At 43.9% G+C, this 25,914-nt stretch overlaps 1 protein-coding gene across 1 annotated transcript in view; it reads right to left on the bottom strand.

Moving 5' to 3' along the window:
* Positions 1–25,914, bottom strand: part of TPH2 (tryptophan hydroxylase 2) — an 83,334-nt gene that overhangs the window by 42,721 nt on the left and 14,699 nt on the right. Inside the window, exons 6-7 of the mRNA XM_010988215.3 lie at positions 10,864–11,060; positions 8,999–9,134 (exon numbers count right to left, since the gene is read on the bottom strand). Of these exons, the coding sequence (XP_010986517.2) occupies positions 8,999–9,134; positions 10,864–11,060 (333 nt within the window). The remainder of the gene's footprint in view (positions 1–8,998; positions 9,135–10,863; positions 11,061–25,914) is intronic.

The raw sequence follows: 25,914 nt of genomic DNA, 5'->3' as shown, positions 1-25,914 counted from the left end.
CAGTGGGAAAAAAGGAATTGTGCTTTGAATTTGTTAAAATATATGTATATGTGTGTATGTGTGTGTGTGTGTATACACACACACATACACATGTACACATTCACCCAGCTGAAAGCATTATCTTGAGTCATTCCTGTTAACAGCCTAAGAGAACAACAGGGCTCTAGCAGGCACTTAGGTACATATTTGGTTTCAAAATGCACAGGTTTTAAATACTGTATAGGGTTGTGTGTAGGGTTTTTTCTATAGGATGTCTATTGTTAAGAGCGCTCAAAGCTTTTGAGACAAAAAGCTCAGTTTACAGTCTTTGGGATTATTTTTGCTTTGAGGCATCTCACAAAACCAGATACAATATTGTGATTGGACACCTGGGAGACCAGGTCTGGGAACGTGGCCTTGTAACTGAGGATGCGCTGGGACGTGCCGAGGCGTATCAGCCTATTTGGTATTTATATAAAACTTCTCCTCTGCAAAGATCAAAGCGTATTTCATCACCCCTCACACAGGGAGGTTAAGTGGTTTGCCAACAGTCACACTGAGAGCTGAGAGTGGGGCCTGGACATCGGGCCCACGGTCCTCAGGGCCTTCTGCCCGAGGACACGGAGACAGCAGCCTCCCATCTGCGTCACTGCTCTACAGTGAGGCGCTTGCCCCTTCTTTTTCCCACTGAAATAAAAGATGCCTCCTCTTGATAAATGGGGCAGGCTAACCGCGGCCCTGGGAAGATCAAAGAAGAAAGCGGGCCTCTGACCAGGCCTGGTAATTGGACCAAACATGGGATGAGACAGCACAGAGCCAGACCATCTAACAGGCACACCCAGTCCTTGGGGTTCTGGCAAAGCAGGGCCATCAAATTAAAGTAAGAAAGTGTCACTCTCAACTATCTTATACAAAACTGGTAATTAGAAAACCAAGAAAGAAGCAATTCAACTTCAGCACACATACAAGTTTTGAGTTTTCCTGTTTAGCGTTACTGTTACCTATAGAAGAGTGGATGACTGCACAGACGCTGGCACAGCTCCCTGAGTTCAAATCCTGACTCCCCCACTTACCAGCTGTGTGACCTTGAGCAACTAACTTAACATTTCTGTGCCTCAATGTCCTCACCCACAAATCCAGAATAATAATAGTAACTCACAACTCTGAGGGTTATGAGTATTAAGTGAATTCATCCACATACAACACTTAAAGTAGTACCCGGCATGCAAAAGCTGAACTACACGATTGCTATTAATACGTAAAAAAAAAAAAAAAAAAGTAGTATTGCTTCTGCTATTGTTATTGTTGTTGAAATTACCTATGTTGCAGACGGAAGGGATGAAAATACTCTCAGGTCTTAGAGCCTCTAACGTCTGAACTGACCCTGGGTGTCAAACCCAATTTTCTGAGGGAGAAGATGGCTGCTAAGCTTGGAGTGTGAATTCCGGGTTAAAGCTCAGGAAAGGGAGGCCAGATGGGATCGGCTTTCTGAGAACATGCCATTTTCTGAGAATCGCCGGTATGATGCTGCTCTGCTGTCCGGAACAGCAAAAATGATGGCAGCCCTGCGGAGGAAGCCAGTTGGCCAGGCAGGAAGCTTGGCACCATGCTTGGCAGGGATCAGGGTGATCTGTGGGAAAGAGTAATTTTAAGCTACACAAGAGCTCATAGGAATGAGGTTCAACTCTATAAAGTTCTGGCTTATCTCCCCTGCTCTGCAGTAAGACCCTGCTCAGACTTGACTTCAGTAAAGCCCAATGACTGTCAGGGCTTACTTACATCAGACAAATTTCCAGACCCAGAATCTCTCAGATGGCAGCAAGGAGGGAAAGTTGGGAAAGAAATGGCCTATCTTCCGTCTCATTACAGATCGAGAGAAAGGCATCTGTTCGAGAGAGGGGGCAGCCAACTTTTCTTATAAATTTAAAAGCCTGTGTCTTCACCTGCTGATATGGATTACTTAACAAATGAGGATGAATGTCAGAGCCACAAGAAAAGGAAATAAATGTCATCGCCAGTTTTTGAGAGGGTTCTGTCCTAACAAGCAAAGGTTAAGCATAAAATTCAGTTACTTAACTTCAAAACATGAAAAATAACATCAGAAATAATTCACTTTGATTTTTCTTGTAAAATTGAATCACAGCAGCAACTCTAAGGAAAAAATCACCTGACTGCAAAAACCTTTTTTTAAACTTTAAAACAGTTATATTTTAAAATAACATTAATTGCCCTTAAACTGTTCAATTGTGACAAGAAAGATTTTCCTTCACGCAAATGCATTCAGTTGTATTATGGCAATAAATGCTGCAAGATGAGTCAGTGGTGCCATGAATTATTTCCTAATGGTGAAAGTTTGCTCTTTGGTTTGAAAAGTGACACAGCAGGAAAGAGCAGAAGACAGATCCACAACCATACGTGCTGAATCATCAACCATCCCAATGCAGCCCTGAATCTGGAACTCCCTGACTGATTAAGCTTATACTATGTTGCACCAAGGACATTTTTGTTACTAGCATTATCAAGCGTAACATCGGAAAAATAAAGTAGAAAGAATATTTTTAAACATTCTTATTAAAACATTTTTCAAAAGGGATTTCTGGTGCACAACTACACTATTACTTTGGCAACAGCTCTTCTGGAAAGACAGATACTGCACTGGCTTGACGTCCAAGAAATGATGTTGAAGGCTGTATGTTTATATTGAAAATTCCTGGTTTTGTCTCCCTGAGCAACGCACAGTGGGTAAGAGGGTTGTGCTACTGATAAGTATTTCAACACTGCCCCGGGTGATGTTTTATGTTCCAAAGGTACAGAACCATGAGGGGTCTGGCCACCTCTGCTCTCCATCCAGAAATCTAGCTGGGGCGGGGGAAGTGGGGAGGGGCGGTGGTGGCGGCCTGTTCTGGAGAGAACAAGACTGGATTATAATACCTTAGAAAATAGGTTTTCCTGGCCTTACCCTCCTTCATTTCCAAGACTTCAGTCTGTGCACACAGCTTCTGAAGAAAAAGCATGCGATTTGGCCCCAGGAGAATCTGGTTTTATTAAACTGTATTTCTTGTTAAAGAGCTCTGCCTTTATAAGCTACCACTGGCCTTCGGGACTGCAGATAAAATGGAAAATCGTATACACGGGTACACGCGCACATGCAAATTCAGTTAGCAAGTATTCAACATGCACCTTGCACAAAACACACTCAACAGGTCTGTGGGAAATACAAAGAATAGACACAACAGATCCCCTAGAAGGAAATGCCCAGAGAAGAAAAGCCAAACCAACTAAAGCAAAACTAGGGGGAGTGGGATAAATATGAGAAATACGACAGCTGAAAATCCAAAGCACCTTCGGAAAACCGGAAGGCTGACGTCAGAGATCAGACCAGGCCAATCGAGACTAGAGAGTGAGGGAGAGATAGCTCCTCCAACTCGCTTATCTTCCCAGTGTGCCAGGGGTTTCCTTCCTAAACTGGATCTCCACCGCGCCTCTGCAGCAAGAATCTTCTAGAGACAAATCCAGAGATGTTCCTGCGTCTCTGATCTACTCTCCTCCCTCGGGGAGGAGGACCCACTCACTTCAGGACAGTCTGCAAGGACCTCCACCTGTACTTTCCAAGCTCGTGGTGTATCTTTGTCTCTTTTTTTAATTGAAGTATACTCAGCAAGATGTATCTTCTTAACGTCATATTTCAGTAGCTCAGGTATAACTTAGAACACATCACAGACTGACATTGCTTTTAAGAGAGGGCAATGGGCTTTCCTGCCTTTAGAGTAAGACAATATTCGGGGTTTATTACCCAAAGCAGGGGGAAATGTTTTTTCAGCCCCAAGTGAAGTGCTCTTGGGTCTCTCTCTTTTTCTTTCTGTCCCTCACTCTCTCCTTCTCTTTCTCTCATTTTAATAAGGAGGAGGTGCGGACAACTTTCACATTTCCTTTCCCTCCTCTCTTTCAGGTCCACAGTGAACAATCCCTTTTTTTTTTTTTTTTTTTTGAAATGATCTTCATCCCCAAAGCAAAACAGATGAACAGAATAGGTTGCCCCTCCTGGGTGTGATGTGAAGAGAAGACTATTCTGGTCCAACTGACCCGTCCTCAGGGTTTTAGCTCATGTCTGAAAATTCCACCATTAATGGTTAATGATTTTGCCTGAAGACATTAAATATATAAAAATTGTTTATTACAAAGAAGTTGTGGGAGCAGAGTATAGCTCAAGCAGTAGAGTGCATGCTTAGCATGCACAAGGTCCTGGGTTCAATTCCCACTACCTCCATTAAAAATAAAAAAATAAATAAACCTAATTAACCCCCCAAAAAAATTCTTAAAAAAAAAATTTTAATTAAAAAAAGAAGTTGTGGAATGTATATACAATGGAATACTACTCAGCCATAAAAAAGAATAAAATAATGCCACTTGCAGCAACATGGATGGACCTAGAAACTGTCAGACTAAACTAAGTAAGCCAGAAAGAAAGAAAAATACCAATGATGTCATTCACATGTGGAATCTTTAAAAAATGACGCAAATGGACTTATTTTCAAAACAGAAACAGACTCAGACATAGAAAACAAACATATGGTTACCAATAGGGGAAAGAGGAGGGATAAGTTGGGAGTTCAAGATTTGCAGACACACACTACTGTATATGAAATAGATAAACAAGTTTCTACTGTAGAGCACAGGGAACTATATTCAGTATCTTGTAGTAACCTATAATGAAAAAGAAGATGAAAAGGAATATTTCCACATATATATAGGACTAAAACATTATGCTGTATACCAGAAATTGACATAAAATTATACACCAACGATACTTCAATAAAAAAGATAATAAAAATTAAAATGCCTCTTCTATGGAGGGGTGTCCAGTATCAGTTCCTGAAATCGGAGTAAAGCTGTGGGAGGGAGTGGAGGGCACTCACCAGTACGGGGCTGCAGCCCTGCAGGAGGAGGCACTAACACCACACAGCGGGTAGCCAGGACTTGCCCTGTGCTCCCTCACTCCCCCGACCTCAGACTGAGGCTCGGGCTCTAAGTACGTCTCAAACCTGGCACCTCCCGGAGGCAGTGGCGCTCATGGCTTCAGCCCACTTTGGACTCAGTTTTCACTTTCTAAGCCAGGTTTGGAGATCCACTCCAACCTCAGTCTGGATATTCCTGTTCCTGTTTTCCCTTTGCCAGCTGGCCTTGAGTTAATCACAGTCCTATGAAGGAGACTGACACATGAACAAATAAACCACACAGTGTCCTAAGCGCTAAAATAGAAGTAAGGCAAGGTGCTACAGCAACGTCTTGCTCTGCCTGGACTGGACTTTAATCCTGAGACTTAAAATGATTTCACAAGAGTCAGTCCGGGCCAAATGAACCACCCGTGCAGAAGGATGGAGGCCTGAAGCAGCAGGCTCATGGGGGTGGTGAGAAGTCCAGTGTGGCTTCAGCAGAAGGCTTTGGACGGGCAGGGAGGCAGAACCCATGATTTGATGAGATCAGACATTTTTCCCAATAGGAAAGAGGGAACCAATAGAAGCTAAACAGGGGAACACTACACTGGTTCAGAAAGGAAGCCAAGTCTACAGGTTGCTTCTAAAAGGAAGGGGTACAATAACTGGCAGACAGAGCAGCGATGTTAACGTGACCTGTCAAGTTTCATCTTCTCAAACAGTGGCTCTCACTGGGGGAGATGGCCCCCCCCCCGGGGACACTTGGCAACGTCTGGTGACATCTTTGGTTATCACATCTGGCAGGGGTGGGAGCGTCCTCTTGACATCTAGCGGGTAGAGGCCAGGGCTGTTGCTAAACGCCTTACAGTGCACAGGAGAGCCTCCCACAACGAGGAGTTATCTGACTCAAAATATCAATAGTGCAAGGTTGAGAAACCCTGTTCTAAAAGATGAGGTGGCCAGAGGGCGCAGGAGCCACACCAGCCTTCTCAGAGAGTAAAGAGGAGAGCAGGAGATGGTGGGGCCTCTCATACTGCTTTTCTGCCACCATCCACATACAGGGCGATGCTCACACACCCACGTAATTTGGAGCATTGCTTCTTTCCCTCTCATTCCACGGAGTGACAGGGATGCTATTACTGGAATAACCTTGGGTTTGACCCACTGATTTTTTTAAAGGAAATCATTTGCAAACTTCAATACTCGATTAGCGACAAAGTTGCTTGCGATCACAGCTAATCAAAGTATGTAGCTATGGGGCAAGGAAGAGCGGCATGGCTACCTGGGGCAGTGCTCGGGCAGAGGGAGACAGAGCAGGAATATGGCCTCACTTAGAGCAGAATCAGTGACCTTTCAATCCAGGTAGAAACACACGGAAAAGCAACTCTTTCCACCAGGAAAATCAGGAGTCACTGATTCTCCAGGAATTCCCCTACTGTCCTCCAGGCCAGAAAACTCCCCAGGAAACCAACCCAATCTACTTTTTAAATTCAAGTCCCATTACCTGGCCAGTTTAGAGAAGCCAGAGTTTTAAAACATAAACTGTAGAAACAAGTCAGGTTTAAAATCCAGCACGTATTGCGAGCTGTGAGAGCAAAATATGTTCTACCCAAACAGAAAAGGGAAATCAAATTCTTTTTTCAGATAATGTATTTTTGCTGCTTTCACTCTCATTTCTACCTGAGTCTTCAGGGCTCACCTTTGTCTCATTAGCCCTGCCTCCCTGACAACAGTTCAGCAATTGGAGGTGGTTATGTGGAAACAGAGGACAAGTACCAAGCACAGGAGCCAAGGTGAACTTCACAAATTGGAGAAGCTGCCTTCTGGTTGGTTCTCAATTGAGGAAATGGAATTGCATTTCAAAGACAATGCCTGTGAAAGTGCTCGGGCGGGAAACAGCACCCCTGGTCTAATGTTTCATAGCTTCAAACTACAGCGTGTGGCTGGGAAGGGACTTAGGACTTTGCAATACATAAGCAGTAGAAGGATCTTTATAAAAAATTGTCTCTGCACAGTGTATTCTGGAAGGATACGGTGGACACTGGGAGCAGTGGTGGCCCCTGGGGAGGATGTAGTAGGTGCTGAGGGAACAGAAGAGGCTGGAAAAGTATGCCCTTCTGTAAGCTCTGGATGCTGCATCATGTACTTCTATTACCAACTCATAAAAGCACAACAATAATCTAAAAAACAAATGAATGATGTAAAACCCACCCAAAAAAGAGCCTAGAAAAACAACCCCAAGTTAGCAAACCCCAAGTTTCCTGGGAAACTCGCTCTGACGTAGCTTCCTCTTGTCTGTATTGTCAGAGGAACACAGAAGAAGAAAACACTCAAATCTATAGCAGGAACTGTAGTTCACTCCTGACCTCTCAGCCCTTATTTCTAACTACCAAGGGCTTCTCAACCTCAGGAGGTCCCATCCATGGGCACCTCCAAGACAAGACGCTCCCAACCCAAATCCTCTTTTCTCCCTCTCTACTTCCCTCTTCCCTCCAAGCCTAGTCTCCCTCCAGTGTTTTCAATTATTATTAGAAAAGGCTACCCACTTAGGCCCCTCAGTCTAAAAACCTTAGCATTGCCTCAGAGACCCTCTGGTCTCCCCATCCTTGTGATAGTCACCAAATATTGTTAATTCCACCTTGGTGATGTTTTGCACAGAGGTGACCTCTTGTCCTATCCCACTAACCTTTTCCAGTTCAATGCCTTATAAACTACACTCCTTCACTGGAATGGGAGCCCCTGCTGGCTTTCTAGCTAGTTCATTCTTCACACTTCCCCAGCCCCCAGCCCCCACCCCATCATCTTTGTCTCAGACATAATTACCCGATCATGCTTAAGCACCTTGGATAGCTCCCTGCTCCCCACAGAATTACACCCAAATGTCCTGTTTTGACAAAAGACTATTTACACTGTGGACAGAAGAATCATTTCACCCCTAACACATACCTGTGCTCTGGCCACTCTCATGTAACAAGCCTTGCTCATTTATGCCGCTTTCGTGCCTCACATCTTTACTCTGGTTTTTTTTTTTTTTTTTTTTTTTGACTTCTTTGACTTGAAAGCTTTTCCTTCCCTCCCCACCTTGATTTATCCAAAAAAAAAAAAAAAAAATTCCTATCCACTCTTCTAGACCCCCACTCATTTTATACACTCTCTGAAAAGCCTTTGGGGACTGCTCCCTCCCTTTGCTCCCCTAACCCTCTGTACACACCCCCATGACAGCCCTAACCACGCTCTTTCATAATTATTTATGTTCCTATCTCCCCTGCCAGGATGTGAATGGCTTTATATAAAAAAAAAAAAAAAGACAGCTGCTATATTTTATTCATCTCTGAATCCACTGCACCTCCCTGCTAGCATTGCACATAAATGTTTGCTGAATGAATTGGCTGAAAGTACTTTGGTAAAAATGTAACACATTATCCCCCAAATTTTATAGACTTCTGTGGCTAAAATCTCATTTCTTTGCCCTCTCTCTCTCTCTGCATACCTGTTGGCATGCTAGTGCAGGTCTCAGGAGGGCCAGTTATTCAAAGGGAACTAACAAAGTGCCTGCTATTTGTAAATAGGGCCATTTGTACACTCTCTGTGCCAGATTTAGAGATTGCCTTTCTCTCTCTGACAACGCTCCTCTGAGCACTCACTCCACTTTAAGAAGCATTTCTTTTCCAAATGTCTGGAGTCCTGTAAGTAACCTTTGTTTACCCTGAAAACACTCTCCGGGAAGCTGAAAGGAGCGAAAAAAACAATGTAGTGACCCTGCAGGGACCTACCTGGTCCATGAGCCTCATGTCCTCATGGGAAGAGGAGGGGGCTTCAGGGACTCGGCTCTAATCCCTGCCCACTTCCGCTGCCAGCAGCTGCTTTAACTGCCTGAACCTCCACGGGCTCTCTGCTCCCCAGTGAGGACCTTGGCAGCCCATTACTCACAAGACTATCCAGGCAAAACAGCATCCTAAGCGCAGGGATAACCTCAGTGGAGTTTAGGGTTCCTGGGCCCAATTTACTTTCAAGTAAAGTGAGCTCTGACCGCTTCCCAGGGTGGTGGTCCCTGCCCAGCCCCCGTTTCCAGTGTGGGTACTCACGGTTCCGGGGTGTAGAGGGGGTCCGAGCCATGGCGGACGTACTGAGTACAGTGGAACACTCTGTAGGCCAGTCCTGCCAGAAAGTCTCGAGGACTCAGGTATCCAGCCACCGGCCTCACTGTAAAGCCAGACCTTTCTAAAGAGGCAACAGAAAGAGCCAGCTAAATATTAACCCAATAGGACTTGACGGCCCAAGCAGGGCTTCCTGTTATGTAAAAGGATGTCCCAGAGGCAAAGTAACCAAGGTCCTAAAACTCTTGACAATTGAATGAAATATACTGTTAACAGCTATCACGTCTGTGGCTTCTGATGACGAATATACAGTCACGAATGATGGTTTCCAGGGGAACAAGACACGTTCATTAAAATGGAAAGAAAGGTGAAAAAAATTTTAAGGATTTAAATTCAGAAGCCAAATTAGGATAGGAAAGCTCAAATATGCAGAAGATTGTAATCCAAAGTGATGCTAATTACATTTTTGGCGGTGAGCTTGCTGTAGTATGCACAGAAGTAGAAATACAGATTGTACACATGGAACTTATATAATGTTCTAAACTAATGTTGCATCAATAAAAAAATAAATTAAAAAGAAGATGTCAGATGCAAAAGACCACATATTTTATGATTCTGTGTACATGAAATGTTCAGATAAGGAAAATCTATAGACAGAAAGCAGATTGGTGGTTGCCCAGGGTTAGGGGTGGGAGCAACGGTTGATTATAAAGAGGACAAAAAAAAAAAACTTTCTGCAGTGATGGAAATGTCATAAAACTGGATTTTGGTGATGGTTACACAACTCTATAAATTTGCTAGTATCACTCAATTGTACAATTGCAGTGGGTAGATTTTATATTATGTAAACTATACCTCAAGGATGCTGCTAAAAATATAGATAAATAAATAAAGTGATGCCTACCACATATTACAGAATCAGTTCACACTAAAGCTTGCTATTGTCAATACCATCCAATCCTTCATCTCATCTTGTTGTTTTCTGTGATATTATGAAAACAATTATACTAATTACCGCAATTTGAAGAGGTACACTAAAGCAGTACATCTTCTATTGGTTTGTGGAAAGAGGAAAAACCAAAATAAGCAGAATGCAATAAAATCTATGGAATCCCCCTATAGTGCTAACCCCATTAAGGGCTGCCTACGAAGGCCCAGAAAATTTACAACAGGAGGGTTTTTCTTCTCTCTGACACCAGTATCGTAAAGGCTCCCATCCTGAAAACCTCAGCTCATTAGGGGAGCACCTCAGAATGGTTAGAAATGATTTTTAAAGACAAAAACCAATTGAACATATAAAACAAGTCCATCCTGGGATTTTTGGTACCTGGATGGAAATAGCCCTGTTCTCAGGCCTCCTCAGACTTGTCATTCTAACAGTCCCTGGCACACAATTTATACTTAAAAATAGGGATTTGATTAACTGACTGACTCCCCCAGAGGGAAGTCACCAGCGTTCAACATGATCCATGATATTTCTTCATCCAGTCCCTAACTTTTAACAAAGCAAATAAAAAGTCATCTTTGAGGTCATTCCATACCTAGGTGGCCCAGCAGAGTCGTTCCTGCATCAGAAAAAAGCTGCTCGAAGTTGGGCTTGCCAATATCCTTTGGGGTTCGCCATATAAAACAGCCTATCAGAAAGACCTCACCAAGGCCTCGGCCAGGCAAACAGCCGGGTCTGTCTCCCCTCTGCTTCCTGCAGGGGCCCAGGTAACTGATGGTGCACTGCGCCTCTGCTTAAGTCAAAGGGAGTTCTTCCTTATTTGGAAAAAGAGCAATTACTGCCCCGTGTGTCCTGGGAAGGCCCCTAAGGATGTCGGCTAGAAAGAGACAGCCCATGGGAAGCTTACCTTTCAGAAAAGCTGAGACGTCTTCCAGCTGGGGCACGTTGTCTTCCCTGTAGCCACAGAATTTAGTCAGCAAAGGGAAGTTTTTCAAATACTCCCGGCAAGCGTGAGTTGGGTAGAGTTTGGAGAGCTCGCGGAATACAACGCCCCAAGTTTTCGTTTCTTCCTCCGTGTACTCCACCCTGGGGATGGGCTGACCACTAGACAGGAAAGAAGAGAAATGAATGAATCTAGCTTTGGGTCGCTGAGTTGAGTGTTTTCTCATCTTCATACCTATGCAAATCAGATTCCTGGAAAGCGGGACGCCTGAGTGTCCAAAAGGATGATCCCGGTAAGTGTTACTTCTTATGGTAAATGCTAACCTTTTAGTTTTGCATGTGTGTCACTTTAAACTTTTGTGTAAATGATGTAAGTTACAGCTTCACATAGCCTTATGGACATTTGACAAGATTTATGTTCTGAAGATGAGATCAGTAACAAGTGGAGAGTTCGGAGTTGGACGGAATTGGTTTAGATACAAAGCTGTGCTCTGAGACCCTTTTCTGCAATCAACAATAATAAATGGATGTTGTCTCTTGAAAATAAAATAGGCTGTGGGTCCCTCTTTGTCCCTTGTGGGGAACTCACCCTAATCGCCAAATGGAATTTTCAGATTATTTGTTCGTTGAGCAAAATGTCTGGAAAATGCTGGAAGACTATGCTAAATTTAAAAGTGAAAATTTTGCAAACTGTAAAATAGGAGCATTTAATGCACATCATGCTGAGAGGTGCACACATTAAGCCCTCGAAGTTTAGGAGAGAGGTCAGCGAACTTTTTCTCTAGAAGGCCAAAAAGTAAATATTTTAGGCTCAGTCTCTATCAAAACAGCTCACTTCTGCCACTGGATCTTGAAAACGGCCATAGGCAATACGTAAATGCATGAGCGTAGCTACATTCTAATAAAATTTGGATTGCAAAAACAGGCCATGGGCCCACAGGCAGCAGAGAGCTGGCGCCTGGTTTAGGCTATTGAGAGGCGACCCTAGACTGGGGTAATCAGGGAGAGCTTCCTGGAGGAGGCACAACTTAAGCTGAGCCTTGCTGGCCAGGTAGAATCTGCAGGTTTCCTGACAGAAAGAAAGGTGAGTTTAAAAACATACATGTATGATTGAAATATTATGCTGTACACCAGAAATTGACACAACATTGTAACCTGATTATACTTCAAACAAACAATTTTTTAAAAATGCTTTTAACAGCAACCAGCAACCATGAGCAGGGACCAGAGCCCCTGATACCATGTGGGGCCAGTAGAAAGTGCAAAACAAGGACATGTGCTTTTGCAAGCTATCGCTTAAGGAGCCAGAATCCCAACTTGGATTCTGATTAAGATACGTATTCTGAAAGTGAAATCGGGGTTTCAGAAAACTTCTCATGACATGCTCGGCAGTTACATGTAGCACTGCCCCACTGCCCTCCCCGGCCACTCGCCACAAGTTCTGCCCCTGCAGTCAGCAAAGACACATGATACATACACAGAAAGCTGGTGCTCTGCCCCGCAGTCTACATAATCCATCCTTCACCTCAGCCAGCCCAGGAGCTGGTGCACAGGCAGCAGCTGCCCCTCGGGGCTGTGGCAGCTACAGAAGTGGGGGGCTTTCAGAAATGCCCCCCAGGGAGTAAAAGCGGGAAATAAGGCAGTAACAAGAGCAGGCTCACAAGCGGATCCCCACCCCCTAACCCTCTGCTTACTTCCATGTGCTCTTACCAGAATGCTTTCTGGTTAAGCTTCAGGTCCAAATGTGGTTCCTACTACCCCAAATTATCTGTAGTTTTTTTTTTTTTTAATTAATTGTAGTACATAAAGCATAAGGAAATAACATACACTGAAAAATAAAACCCCAGAAATTAACATTTGTTTTCTCTAAGTACCAAGACTAGGGCTTATGATAAACCAAATTAGAACAAGATTAGCCTTGTTTAAATTTGACTGTTGATAACAAAAAATTACAACCCTTTCAAATATTTGCTGAGTAGATCAAGACTGCTAAGACTTAGCATATGTGATGAATTTGGGAGAAAGCTGAAAATGGGAAGATTAAAAATAGAAAGGATGCAAGGAAATAAAAACATACACGGTCTGCCTCTGGTTCCAGAAAATTCAATGAAATCAAATTGAGTTGATGAAGCCAATAGAGCTAATAAGGGCTGAGCGCCGTCAGAAGGTAGAAAGCAATGAGGCTGAAACAATACATGAAATATTGAGAAGCCATTTGAAAAGAATCGTTAGGTCAAACTTTTCTGTTCAATATCAATCTGCAAATGTGCAGCATTTCAAAGGGGAGCCAAACGTAGCCAGCAGGAAGCAGCAGAAAAAAGACAAGCGTGCGTTCAGGTGGGAAAAAGATTTACACAAATCTTCCTCCACTTACAGTGGGCTTACCTCCCGGTAAACCTACCGTCAGTTGAAAATGCCTTTAATACACCTAGCCTCCCGAACATCATGGCTTAGCCTAGCCTACCTTAAATGTGCTCGGCACACTCACAGTTGGTCAAAAATCATCTAAAACAAAGTCTATTCTGTAATAATGTTGAGTAGCTCATGTAATTTATGGACTGCTGAACTGAAAGTGAAAAACAGAACGGCTGTATGCCTATACAATGATCATAGGTCCATTGGTTGTCCCTGGCAATCGGGTGGCTGGCTGGGAGCTGCGGCTTCCTGCCCCTGCGCAGTGTCATGAGAGAAAATGAGACAGCCTATCACACTAGCTTGAAAAAAAAGATTAGAGTTCAAAGTGCGGTTTCTGCAGAATGCATTCCACTTTCACACCATCATGAAGTCGAATCATCGTTAAGCTGAGGACCATCCATAACTACCTGTTACTTAATAATGAATCTCCAGCATCACAAATGGTCATGTGTAGACTCATTTGTTCCCACTTGTCTGTCCTGCCTGAGCAGCCCACTAGCCTGCTCTGTGAGTTAACGGCCAGTGCAGTGCACTGGGGCTCCCTGAACACGTTAAGTCTGACTCCGATCACATCCAGAGATTTCTCACACTGCTCTGACCCCCATAACCTGGGTAACCATTTAAGGTAAAAATGCAGTTGAATTTTTAAAAGGCTAGTAAAGGCTAGTTTTATCCATTTAATTTCTATTAAAAATATCCCAAATACAGAAAAAATAAGACATTTCCCATTTTTCTATGTAGTTAATACAGGTATATAGTAATCACTCATCTCTGAGAACTTACTGTGTGCCAGAAACTTTTTTAAAGTTAAGTATTTTTATATAACTTAACCCATTTGATTCTCACAACAGCTCCAGGTGGTAGATCCCCATTTTACAGGCGAGAACATTAAGGCTCAAGGAAATTAAGCTATTTGCCTAAAATCATGGTGCCATGCTTGAAACCCAGTCAGTCTGGCTCAAGACTGGCTATAGTCTTAATGATTAATACACACCAATGAAGTAAAAAATTTCTTCCAGACACCAGCTTCATTTCACATACCAAATTAAAGGAAGGCTTGTAGGTGTGTGTACTTACACGTAGGAAATCTCATATACAATCATGGAATCATGATACTAGCATGTATTTGTAGACCACATAAAGTGCTTTTCATATTTGTTCTCTCATTTAACCTTCTCGGGAAGACTGGGAGGCAGTGCGCGGGGCACCAGCAGTGCAGGGGCACCCACTTATTTTTTTGAAATGTGGCATTTGGAAAAATTGGAAAAATTAAAACGGCAGTCACGGGAAAAGTTGAAAGGTGTTACCCTCCGCTGTACTTATAATGGGTTATGGGCTTTTTGTGAACGGTGTACAGAAGAATGCAGAGGGGTGTCCTGATCCTTTTAGGGCCCAGGACATACACCCGCATATCTTTACATGTCCATCTAAGGGTACATGTCATAACACGGATGTAGCAGGCATCACATCCCAGCATCCTAAAACTCTGCTCTGGCTCACACCTGATGTCACGTGAGTACTCTGCACCCCAGAGAAAGCTCCCAGCAGTTGCTGCCAGCATCTCCCTGCAGGGCTTGCCAGGAGGCAACAGAAATGGCTCTACCACCAACAGACTCATCTAGTACCACCCTTCCCACCCTACTCCCAAACCTCACCCGCAGTCTAACTGGGAGTCAGATGTGCAGGTTTTGGGGGGAGGACAGTGTTTGAGGGGAAGGGAAGGTTCTTCCTCCTTCCCTAAGGGAGGAGAGCAGTTTGAGCCACAAGAATCATTGATAAGGACTGCAGGCACCTGTGAGAAGTAGGGTCTGGCATCACCATTCCCATCTGGACACTTGCTGAGCGGCGGGACCATCTGCCTCCCTGGCGCTGCCACCGGAGTGGAGCAGTAGAGACGTGGTCCCTGGGAAAGCGTCCAGGAGCCCAGGAGTATGGCGTGCTATGGGGGACCCAGGGGACCCTTGACAGGTGTCCTCTGGAACTTGAGGTTCATGAGAACATGGAGCCTGATGCCCAGTGAAATCTAGAAATTTCCAAGGGACATGATATGGTGTGCCAGGTAGGAAGATGGAGAAGCCCCACCCTGTCCAGTTCTGGTTAGTTTTCAGGAGACAGAAGAACAGTCCAGGGGCTCCTATCGCCCCTGATGAGGAAGCACTAAAGGGCAGGTGCGTGAGGGCTGCCCATAGCCTGATGTGCCCCACCTGGAGGAAAGGATGATGCTGTGAGCACTGACAAGGCCGTGGAAAGGCAGGAAGCATTATCTGCAGGGGTGAAGGTGGAGGAAATGGTCCTTCCTGGAGAAAACTACACATAACAGTATGCAGAGAACATTCCAACAGAGACCACCCCATCAGAAAGGTGAGAGTGGCCTGAGGCCAGCCCACCCCAGACATTCTAACAGTCCTGTAAAAAGCCCTCAGCCTCCTGCCTGCTTCCCCTCAGCCCCCAACTCCAGAGAAGCGAGGTCCTACAAGAGAGAAGGAAAGGTTTCTCAGAACCAGAGCACTTGTGGGAGCGCATGCGTGATGCCCGCACGCGTGTGCGCGCACGCGCGCGCGCGCGCACGCACACACACACACACACACACACACACACACACTCACTCTCACACTCTCTCTCCAAAGAACTGAGGAGGAGGGAGAATACACTTTGAATCAAGTTTGAGATTAATCTTTTTTTTAAATGAGCAAGACTAGGTCTTAAATACCCCAATGAGACTATACGAATAATTGAAAATGACAGGAAATTAGATGTTGCTACGGAACTCGCTTCCCCGCAGGAAAGTAGGATTCAACAGAATACAGTTGAGAGCAGGGAGTGGGGGAAATAAGACCATTTTATGTTGGTATAAACCCCAACAAGAGGAGACGCCTCGACAAACTAATTACAAGTGAATATTGTAATTAGGTCTCCAGGGAGTCCCCTCCACGTATGTGGAATTCGTTGGGATTCCAGAATTCTTAACAACCACCAAAATTGGCATTCACAGATTCCTAACTCACTGGAGAAAAACAGATGCAACTTTCAGTAGTTTCTCCTCATTGCAGATTCTGCCCTCTTGCCAAAGAAGGGCAAACAAAGAGTTTCTAAGCATGATAGGGAAACATCGCTCAGCAACGAACAGAACAGGGAAAGGACTAAAACGTTCACAGCCGGGATTTAGCTAGACCCTAGGAAAAGCTTTCTGGTGCAAAACGTCACTCAGAAATGACTAGGAACTCTCTTCGGAAATACTGAAGGCTGTTAGGTTAAATCCCACTCTTCCTAGAGGCAGGGCAATGATTCTGAAAAACCTGCCTATTCTCTGCAGAGAGGAGAAAGGAGAAAGTGCGTAGACAGAGCTAATAGGGGCAGGTTCGGACAGAGTTATTCTACGTACGTTCTGAGCTTATTAGAGCAAGGCTATTTTGGGGGGAAGAGGGGGAAGGTAATTAGGTTTATTTGTTTATATTTTTTAATGGAGGTACTGGGGATTGAAACCAGGACCTCATGCATGCTAAGCACACACTCTACCACTGAGCTTACCCTCCCCACCAGAGCAACACTGTTTAACAAACACATTCTTACACTGAAATCCAGGGACGTGTACCCCGCTGAGGTTGAAATTATAGGAGTTCTCTCTATGGCCAGATGAATAAGCACTAATGCGTTTGTTTTATTTAACTATTTGATCTTCTCCTCCAGCAGGTCCAACAGCAAGCTCCTTTTCTTATAGATTTTTTTTAATTTGAGGAATTGGAAAGCATTTGATTATCCTGGTCCATGCTGGCTACCTCCTGGAGTCCTCGCTGCTAGAAATCCTCAGGTGAGACGCAGTTTCTCTGCCTGTGTTATCTTTACAGGAACTCCAGTGTTGGGAAGTAATTCCCCTGCTCAGTGGAGGAGGATGTGAGGACCTGCAATTGATGGGATTTACATCAGGATGGCAAGACTGGCTGAAACACAACCCAGACTGTGTTCTTTGAAAACAGCTGGATTTCCTCAGTGGCAAGGACTAAGCAGAGCAGAAGGGAAACGAAGAACTGGTTAACGGGACTGGTGAATCTGATAGAAACAGGAATGAAATCATTTTCCGTTTTATTTCATTACATGTTCCTCGGGGCAGGAAATACCTCACTTATTCAAGAGCTATTTTTCTCCCTGGCATAAACTCTCTGCCTCATCTTTTCTTTCCTTCCTTACCCTAGGCATTTTTCTCTTGATTGACATTTCCACCTAAGGGTATAGAAGGGAAATGAAAAGAGGTGGTATGTAAAAACTCCATCAACTTTGCAACTCATTAGCAATCAGCGGCTCTTCTATGGGTTTGGACAAAGACTTCGGAGAAAAATTACTCTGGAACACGACGGTAGGAGGTCTCTGTTCCTCCCCGAATTATGACACGTGTACTGCACTCCTCCATGGACATACCCTGGATTCTACATCACTTCCAGGGAGCCATCTGTCTGCAATTTTTCCTCCCCTCATCCAAGAAAGCACAGAAGAATATGAAAAAGTGAGACTGACATTATTCTAACATTATTCTAAGAATAATCTTGATTTTTATCTAATGTAATTTTAAAACATTCATCATTCACAAAATTTACTATTAATTATCACCCAATGTTTATGATATGCCTGACACCTGAGATCACACATCAATGTGTAGAAATTTCTATCAGTACTGGCTGACTCCCACCCACAGCCAGTGACCTCGGACTATGCTGGTTGGTACCACCTCCATGAAGAGTATCACCTGCAGCCAAGTGTCCCCAGAGTAGAGCTATATAGTTAATAAATGTTCCACTAGAAGTGGAGTCTTTGAATCTGGGGAAAATACTGCTACCAGCCAGGAAAAAAAAAAAAAACAGCCTTAGTAAAGTGGATGAATTCCATTAAAGTTTAACCCGAAAGCAAATGCCATTTTTATCTACTGATTTTTAAGAGTCCATGAGAAAAGTCTAAGGCGCTCGAATTTGATAGAACCACACTTTAGAATTCAGACCATAAAGGACACTCAATAACTTTGTGATAAAATACTATCGGTAATACACAGGAGAAAAAAGAAAAATATCCAAAAATATGACTCTGCTAAATCTATCTCCCCATCACAATGTACACACCTTGAAGACAGGGATTTTTGTTTGCTTTGTTCATTTTTATATCCCTGCCACCCAGAAGGAAGCCTGGAACATATAGGCGTTCAATAAATAATGTTTGTTCAGTAAGTAAATCTACCAATTGTACCAAAACAAGCTCCACATCTAAAGCTTGAGAAAAAGTAAAATCGTTTGTCAGAGAGTCTGGCAGATGGATATTTGTCTTAACCTCGTGTATTTTTATTGTTATGGAAAACAAAACTCCAAAGATTGGGAGATGTTAATAAGTTTTCTGGTAACTTCCAATTTTCCCTAGGTACTGCTTACTATTCATGTAGGGTTTTTTTTTTTTTTTTTCCTAATTTTCTCAGTTCACGTTTCCCAGGCACTGTCACCCATCACACTTGTAGACAAAATTCTCATCAGGAAAGAGAGCAACAGATACAAACCCAAAGGGACAGAAAGACCAAACAGCTAAGCACAGAGATGTTTCCTTGACTGGACATCTTAATGAATGAAGCTTCAACGATCTTTTTGAAGCCCCAGGCACAATGATGAAATGCTATTTTTCAAAAAGGAAACTCAAAACTCAGCCCAATGACTTAACAACCAAGTCTTGAGTTGTATACCAAGATTTGAAACCATTCAAGTCATCTGACATTAAGTGGCTGAACGAGAGCTCGTTTGATGAGAAGACCGGGTGGCCTGGGACCACTGAACTGCACCAGAGAGAAAACTGCAAGGGCCCGAGCTCATTTTCAGCTAGTCCCCTAGGCCAGGCAGGTAAAGAGCATTCGTGATCACATATTTTATTTGCTTTTGCAAATGAGTTTCGCGCACATGAATTTTCGTAAATGAGTCTATGGGCCCTAAGGAACTTTCAGATACGGTAGCAAACATAAAAATGTTAGCTTGTTTCGCTCACATGGTTGATGCTGGTGCTGCCTTTATAAGAGACATAATGAAAATAAACCACTGCACCTAGGGAGCCTGAGGGAGAGGGAAGATTTAACTCTTGGAAATGATTTGTTTTTATTTGTCTTGTGCACCCCAGGATAGGGCTTCCCACCATTTCCCCACGTCGCAGAAAGCCCTCATTGCCTTCTAGAGGAGTGATTTCCTTCTGCCAAAACGACCATGAAATTAAGTATCAACAATAGCAACAGTGGGTCCGACCTCCACTGACACGTGCCTGCTCGACACACACCAGGAAGGGGGACTCAGAGAACGCAATCCAGACAGGAGCTGAAAGTCAACGGCAGCCAGTGATCTCAGGCCACTGGGATGAAAAGACCGAGGCCAGGCTCTCCCTGAACTCCAAGTTCAATCCCATATATCTTACATCTTGATCAACAGGGACCAAACGTTGCTGAGTGCTGGGCCCCGACCTCTCTCAGCAGCAGGTGAGGGAATGCAGTTACCCTGCAGTTCATGGCTCTAATGATAGTGTCCATCCATCCATCCATCCATTTAACTGTGACCATAACAATAATAGAATAGCACACGAGATGGATTGTGTCACATAATGCTACCTTATGTGGTGATTGAGGACTCTGAGTACCCCCATTTTATGGTTGAGGAGACTGATGCTTATAGACATAGCAGTCTGTCCAAGATCAAATAGCCAGTAAGTGGCATCGCAGGTGCTCAGATTCAGAAAGGCCAGCTCCGGAGACCCCACTCTTAATCAGCACACCTCAGTGCAAGGCACTGAGTCCCCAACATGTATCTTGCATTGAGTTTGGTCTCCGTTTCCTCATCGAAACTGAGGGAAGACAGACAACCGCCCAACACAGAGGATCAAACAAAATGTCAGCTGCCAGTGACAGGGGGCCAAAGCCTGGCACCCAACACCTCCTCAACGTACCTTGTTCCCTTCCTCCAGGGGGACAGAAATGAATACAATTTCATCACTTCCCTGCAGGGTCGGGAATGGGTCTGGAGATGAAAAACTGCCCTCTTTCGTAAATCCATTCACCTCTCCGACAGTACTTGTGGAAGTAATTTTAATCCTTCATGTTCGTGGAGAGTGACAATACTCGTACCTCATTCCCCGTGGAAGAGTTAGACTGCGGTGCAACTTCTGTCCTCGGCAGTGAGGGCTCCCGGCCAGCCTGTGCTAGTGTCTCCCACCGCTGTGGGAACCATGCTATTATCACACGCCATCTTACTGAGGCGTTGGTGCACATCTAAAAAAACCCACCAAGCCCTGAAAATGAAACAGAGAAACCCTTGCTAAATCAGTTTTCCTTTTCTGTCTGTCTTTGAGAACTTCAGGCTCCCTTCCTCTGAGCCATTGAGTTGAACCTCAGGTAGAGAGAAACATTCGGCATGAAGATGATTTGCCCATAAGGGTTGATGTCTTTTAAATGCTTACAGGAACTGTGCATTTCAAATATACTGAGAATTCTGCACAGAGCAGAATCGCTCTTCAAAAACCCATGTCCTTCACTTCTGTTGCTCTTGTTTTCAGCTTGTGGATGAGACCACCTGTGTCAAATGGAAGCAGCTATGCAGGTTTAAAAAGAAAAGAAAAGAAAAAGAAAAAAGAGTGTGGCCTTTGGGGCAAAGAAAAGTATTTAAATTCTACAAGAGAAGGGCTCTTGAAATCCCTAATGTGACCTTCCCCAGAAACTGTTCAAGTCATCTGGGAAATGATCCCAGTACGACAAATATTTGGTTTTGTTCTACTTTTCAATTTACCGCTCCATTTCAAAGAAATTAAAGTATCAACAACTGGTGTTTACGCAGGAATCACAAAGTACCCAAACAGCCACATATATCTCAGTTTCATTCAAAACCTGGGAAAGCAAATCAATGGCAGATAATGGAATGGGATAAAATTAGCTCAGGCGGGGAGAAAACATATTTGCCTTCTCAGGTGCCTCTTCTCCAAAAGGCAGAGAAGGGGGAAAAAAATTAAAGCTTGGTCCCACCTCACAACAGAGCCCACAATTCATTAAGGTGACCATCTGCCAATGAAACTGATGAGGAAAATGTTACTAAGGATTAAAACTTGCAAACCCCTCCCCCAGTTAAGTTTTCTTCTCCCCTGTTAAGAAAGCATAATTTTTCCCTCTCATTCTTCCTCCCCCTTCTACTTGTGGTATTTCCAGTTAAGATTCTCCTATCTAAAAACAGGTAATGTGGCACTTGCGACTCCTGTTAGTAATGTACTCCTTTAAGCTGCATTCTGAAACTAAGTGGCATCCATAAATCATGCCTCTTCTCGCATGAAATGAGAAATGCTACGGTCAAGTGAAATTTCTGGAAGGGTGGAGAGGTGGAGCCACCCGTTATTTTTCTGCAAGTTGCAGTCATTGCGAATCCCTCCTAGGAAAAACTCAGCACCAGTAATCCTCCAGCCCAGACATAAGCCAAATCGTCACAGCTACCTGTGAGCAGGGAAACCCCAGTAGGCGCAGGATGGGGCATCCGGAGGAAAGAGGCAGGGCAGCAAACAGCGCCACCCTGTATCTATCTGGAGCCTTTGTCTCTGATCATCCACCTCCCTTCTGTTCTTTGCAAGCCTGTGGCTGACTCCTGCTGAGTCATCTAGTGAAAGGGAAAAAGCGAGGAGACCTCCTGAGAAGTGAGATGCTGGCTTCCAAGCCTAATATGGTTATTACAAGCAAATCCATTCCATAATTGTGGATCTATTTGGCATCTTAGAATGCAAGGCATATTGTTGAATCTCAGCCGCAGAGGGTTTCATTTTGACAACACGTGGTACTTGGGGCTGTGGATGGGAGGAAGGAAGGTGGCTCAAAAATGCCCTTCTCTGCTTTGATGGGGAGAGGAACCTAGAATCACCACCACCCCATGCTGAATGAGAGAACTCTCTCTCACTCTCACTCTCTCTCTCTCTCTCTCTCTCTATCTCTCTGATGGCGCTGAGTAGAAATATTCACAAATTCACTCAAATTGAATGAGCCTGCTGGGCTGGGTGATTGCACTTTTCAAATCTGCTAGTCCCCATTTGGGGCTATTTTGTTTTAGAGTCTCTGTTTAGCTGTGTACTTACACTCTCGGAGCAAATGAATCACAAAGGGTGCAATTTTGTAAATCAAAAAATCAAGAAGTAAATAGGCTAGCAGCTAGAAAAAAGCAGAGAGGGACAAATCCCTGGTAATTGTTTTTCAGGCCTCAGCTCAGCTGTGTTTATTTCCAGCTGTTATATATCCCACAAGGGTCGGGCTTTGGGTAGGAGAAAAGCACAGGCCTGAGAGAGCAGAGCAGAATCCACCATGTGGGGCAGGGACGGACAGATGTCCCGAGCGCCCTGGGAGAGACAGCAGTCTTGAAGTCAGACAGGGCTGGTTTGAGGCTTGGCTCCATAAAGTCTTAAATGTATTAAGTACGTGCAAGAACTATGTGCATTTCAGATATGCTGAGAATTCTGTAAAGAGAAGAACGACTTTTTAAAATGCCAAGTCCCTTCGTTCTTGTCACTGTTACTTTCAACTTGTGTGTGAGCCGCCTATGTCAGTGTAGGGCTACAGCCACTTCCAGACCAAAAAAAAAAAGGAGAAGAAGAAAAAGAAGAGAAAGATGTGGCTTCCTGAGCAAAGAAAGACATGCAGATTCTCTAAGAGAGCCACATTTGACAGTGACCTTCCTCAGAAACTATGCAGTCATCTGGGAAGTAAACCTAGACTTCAGAGATTTGCTTTAACTCTACTCTTCAATTTACTGCCCAACTTCAGAGAAATTAGAGCATCAATAACTGGTATTTATTCAGTGAGAGTCTGTTGTGTCACCTTTAGTATGTTTCTTAATGTCTCTGAACCTCAGCTTCCTCGTCTTCAAAATGAGTACAATGACTAATCTATTGTGAATCATTAGACTCACATGAAAGAACATAAGCGATATGTTTAACATGGTGTCCAGCTCATGGCAGGAATTTAACAAAAAAGAAGCTAAAACTGCCTAATCATGACAGCCGAGAGGTCCAGCTTCCGTGAACATTTCTACCACCATCAGCCATTCAGGGATGAGTCCAGCAGAGCCCAGCCCCAACCTGCCCTCTCTAACCTTACTGGAGACTCACTGGCCTGGGAAGGCATTGGAGAAGGTCAGTTTTTCAGATTGAAGTTCAAGCTGTGTGCATGAGTTACATGAAACTGTAATCTACACACACATATACGTTTTTGAAAAGCTCCTTTATCCCAGTCCATTGTGGAACCTGGAATTCTTTAATTCATTCACTCCTTAAGGTCCTATGTTCATTGTAAGTGAGCTTAACAGATGATTACCTGGAATCAAGGAACCATCAGGTACTTAACACAGGATAATAATAATTGTATCTAGCAGAGATTCAACACCAGTTAGTACCAACTGGTATCTGTAATGACTGATAATCCTCTGAACAATATGCGGCAGACATGGTGCCCATTTTAAGACGAGGGCGCTGAGACCCAGAGAGGCTGGGTCAGCGCTCAAGGCCACAGAGCTTGTAAGTGATGGAGCAGGAATTCAAGCCCAATTCTGTCTCGCTCCAAAGCCTATACATCTGCCACCTGTTCTGCTAACTCTGCTTTCACAAAAATTAGTTTGGCAGATAATGCAGGAACCCACTGTGGGAAAGCAGTTAGGGAGGGTCTTAAAGAAATAAAATTGAGTACAAGTTAGATGCATGTAGTAGCCAGCCTCCAAGACAGTTCTGAATGAACCCCACCTCCTGGTATTCAGGGCTATGTGTAGTCCCCTCCCACAGTGTGTCAGAGTTGCGCTATGAAACCAATAGAACATATCAGGAGTGATGGAAAGTCCCTTCAGAAGCTAGGTTATAAAAAGCACAGAGGCTCAGGTTGCAAGAAGCTGTGGCCTCCTGCCAACTGCCATGTGGGTGACTATACTGGAAGCAGATCCTCCAGCCACAGTCAAGCCTTCAGATGACTGCTGCTTTGGTCAACGCTTTGACTCCAGCTTCATGAGAGACCCTGATCCAGAATCACCCAGCTAAGCTGCTCCTTCATTCCTGCCCCTCAGAAATGTTGTGAGAAAATAATTGTTGTTTTAAGCTGCCCAGTTTGGGGGTCATTTGTTACACAGAAATGAATAACTAATGCAGTGTAAAAATCAGGTGGAAGTCAGGGCTTAAAGAAAGTCTTAGCTGAGGGGAATAAAGAAATGTGTTCCCCAAAAGGTAATAGAAAGATTTGGTGCATGAGGGTAGACAAAAAGGAAAGATCAGTTCAAGTAAGAAAAATACTGTTAACAATATTAGCAAATACTTATATAGCAGTTCCTCTGTAGTTCCAAAGTGCTGTTCATACACTAGCTCGTTTAATCCTTACAGCAATCCCATAAGCAGTAGGAGAGTTACCCCATTTTACAGATAAGGAAACTGAGGCCCAGAAGACAAATATTTCACAGAGGTCTCTCAGCTGGGAAGTAGTAAAGCTGGAATTCACCTCGGGCAGTGCAGCTCTAATTTCTGCCCTCTTAACCACTGCACACACTGCCTCTCAGATCAAAAAAGAAACTAGAGAAAGCAACCCTCCAAGTGGGTCGGGAGTCTGAGGAACCTCAGGCTTTTGGTCTAGATTCTTTCATTATTGTTTTGATTAAGCTAATAATACAGTACATTGTGTAGCAACAATCCATTGATTTTGCTTAATCCCTAAAGCACTTCCAGCAGACAAGAGGAAGAGATACTATTATCTCCATTTTACAGAGGAGAAAACTGAGGCTAAGAGATGTTAAGGAATCACCTGGACCCCTGAATTTGAAATCAAATAAGTTCTCTTGGCAAATTAGGGGATTTTTCAACTTTAAGCAAATTCTGGCGTGTTGAAACTCCCTTATTTACCTTACCTATGGATATTTGCATTTCCCTGTTACATGGACTAAAAAAAATAAATCAATCAAAGAGGAAGCAGCCCCATGAGAAGACCATGAAATTCATGTACCACTTGAATTTCAACCAGGAGAAAGTACAGTCATAACACACCATCACGGTAATATTCAGAATCAATTTAGGCAAACAAGAGCGGCATAATTAAAGTCAGGGCTCGGGGCCTCTTTCCAAGAGAGCAAGATGGATCGAAATAACTACCGCTACCCCCACCAAAAACATAATTAAATTAAATATGCATGCCTACTACTGAGGAATAATCACTGTAATAGCCCCCAAAGAAAAACGTGCTTCTTTCTAGTGGATTGGAAAAAAATGTATTACTGATTCTTCTTCCCCAACCATACAGCAATTGTTTAACCCACAGACACACAGCAAAGCTAATGCCAGGGTTAAAATATGATGGAAAACTGGATTGTTTCAGCCAGACCTAACCGCCACGCTATCACAGTCCTGATTTTCTCTTCCTCCACACGCCATCTGCCCCCCCCCACACCTCCTTTTCCTCCTAACTGCACGTCTACACACACTGCCCATCATCTAATCACGGGGTGCTTCTTCTTCTGTTTATACTAGGATTTCTTTTATTTGGGTGGCGGAAGATGGGGATGTGATCCGCATGCTGTCTCAAGGATGATTTTGGAAGCAGCGCCCTCCTCGT

This window comes from Camelus dromedarius, chromosome 11 (genome assembly GCF_036321535.1).
Source record: "Camelus dromedarius isolate mCamDro1 chromosome 11, mCamDro1.pat, whole genome shotgun sequence".
Taxonomy (NCBI): Eukaryota; Metazoa; Chordata; class Mammalia; order Artiodactyla; family Camelidae; genus Camelus; species Camelus dromedarius.
This window is presented reverse-complemented; position numbering and strand designations above follow the sequence as displayed.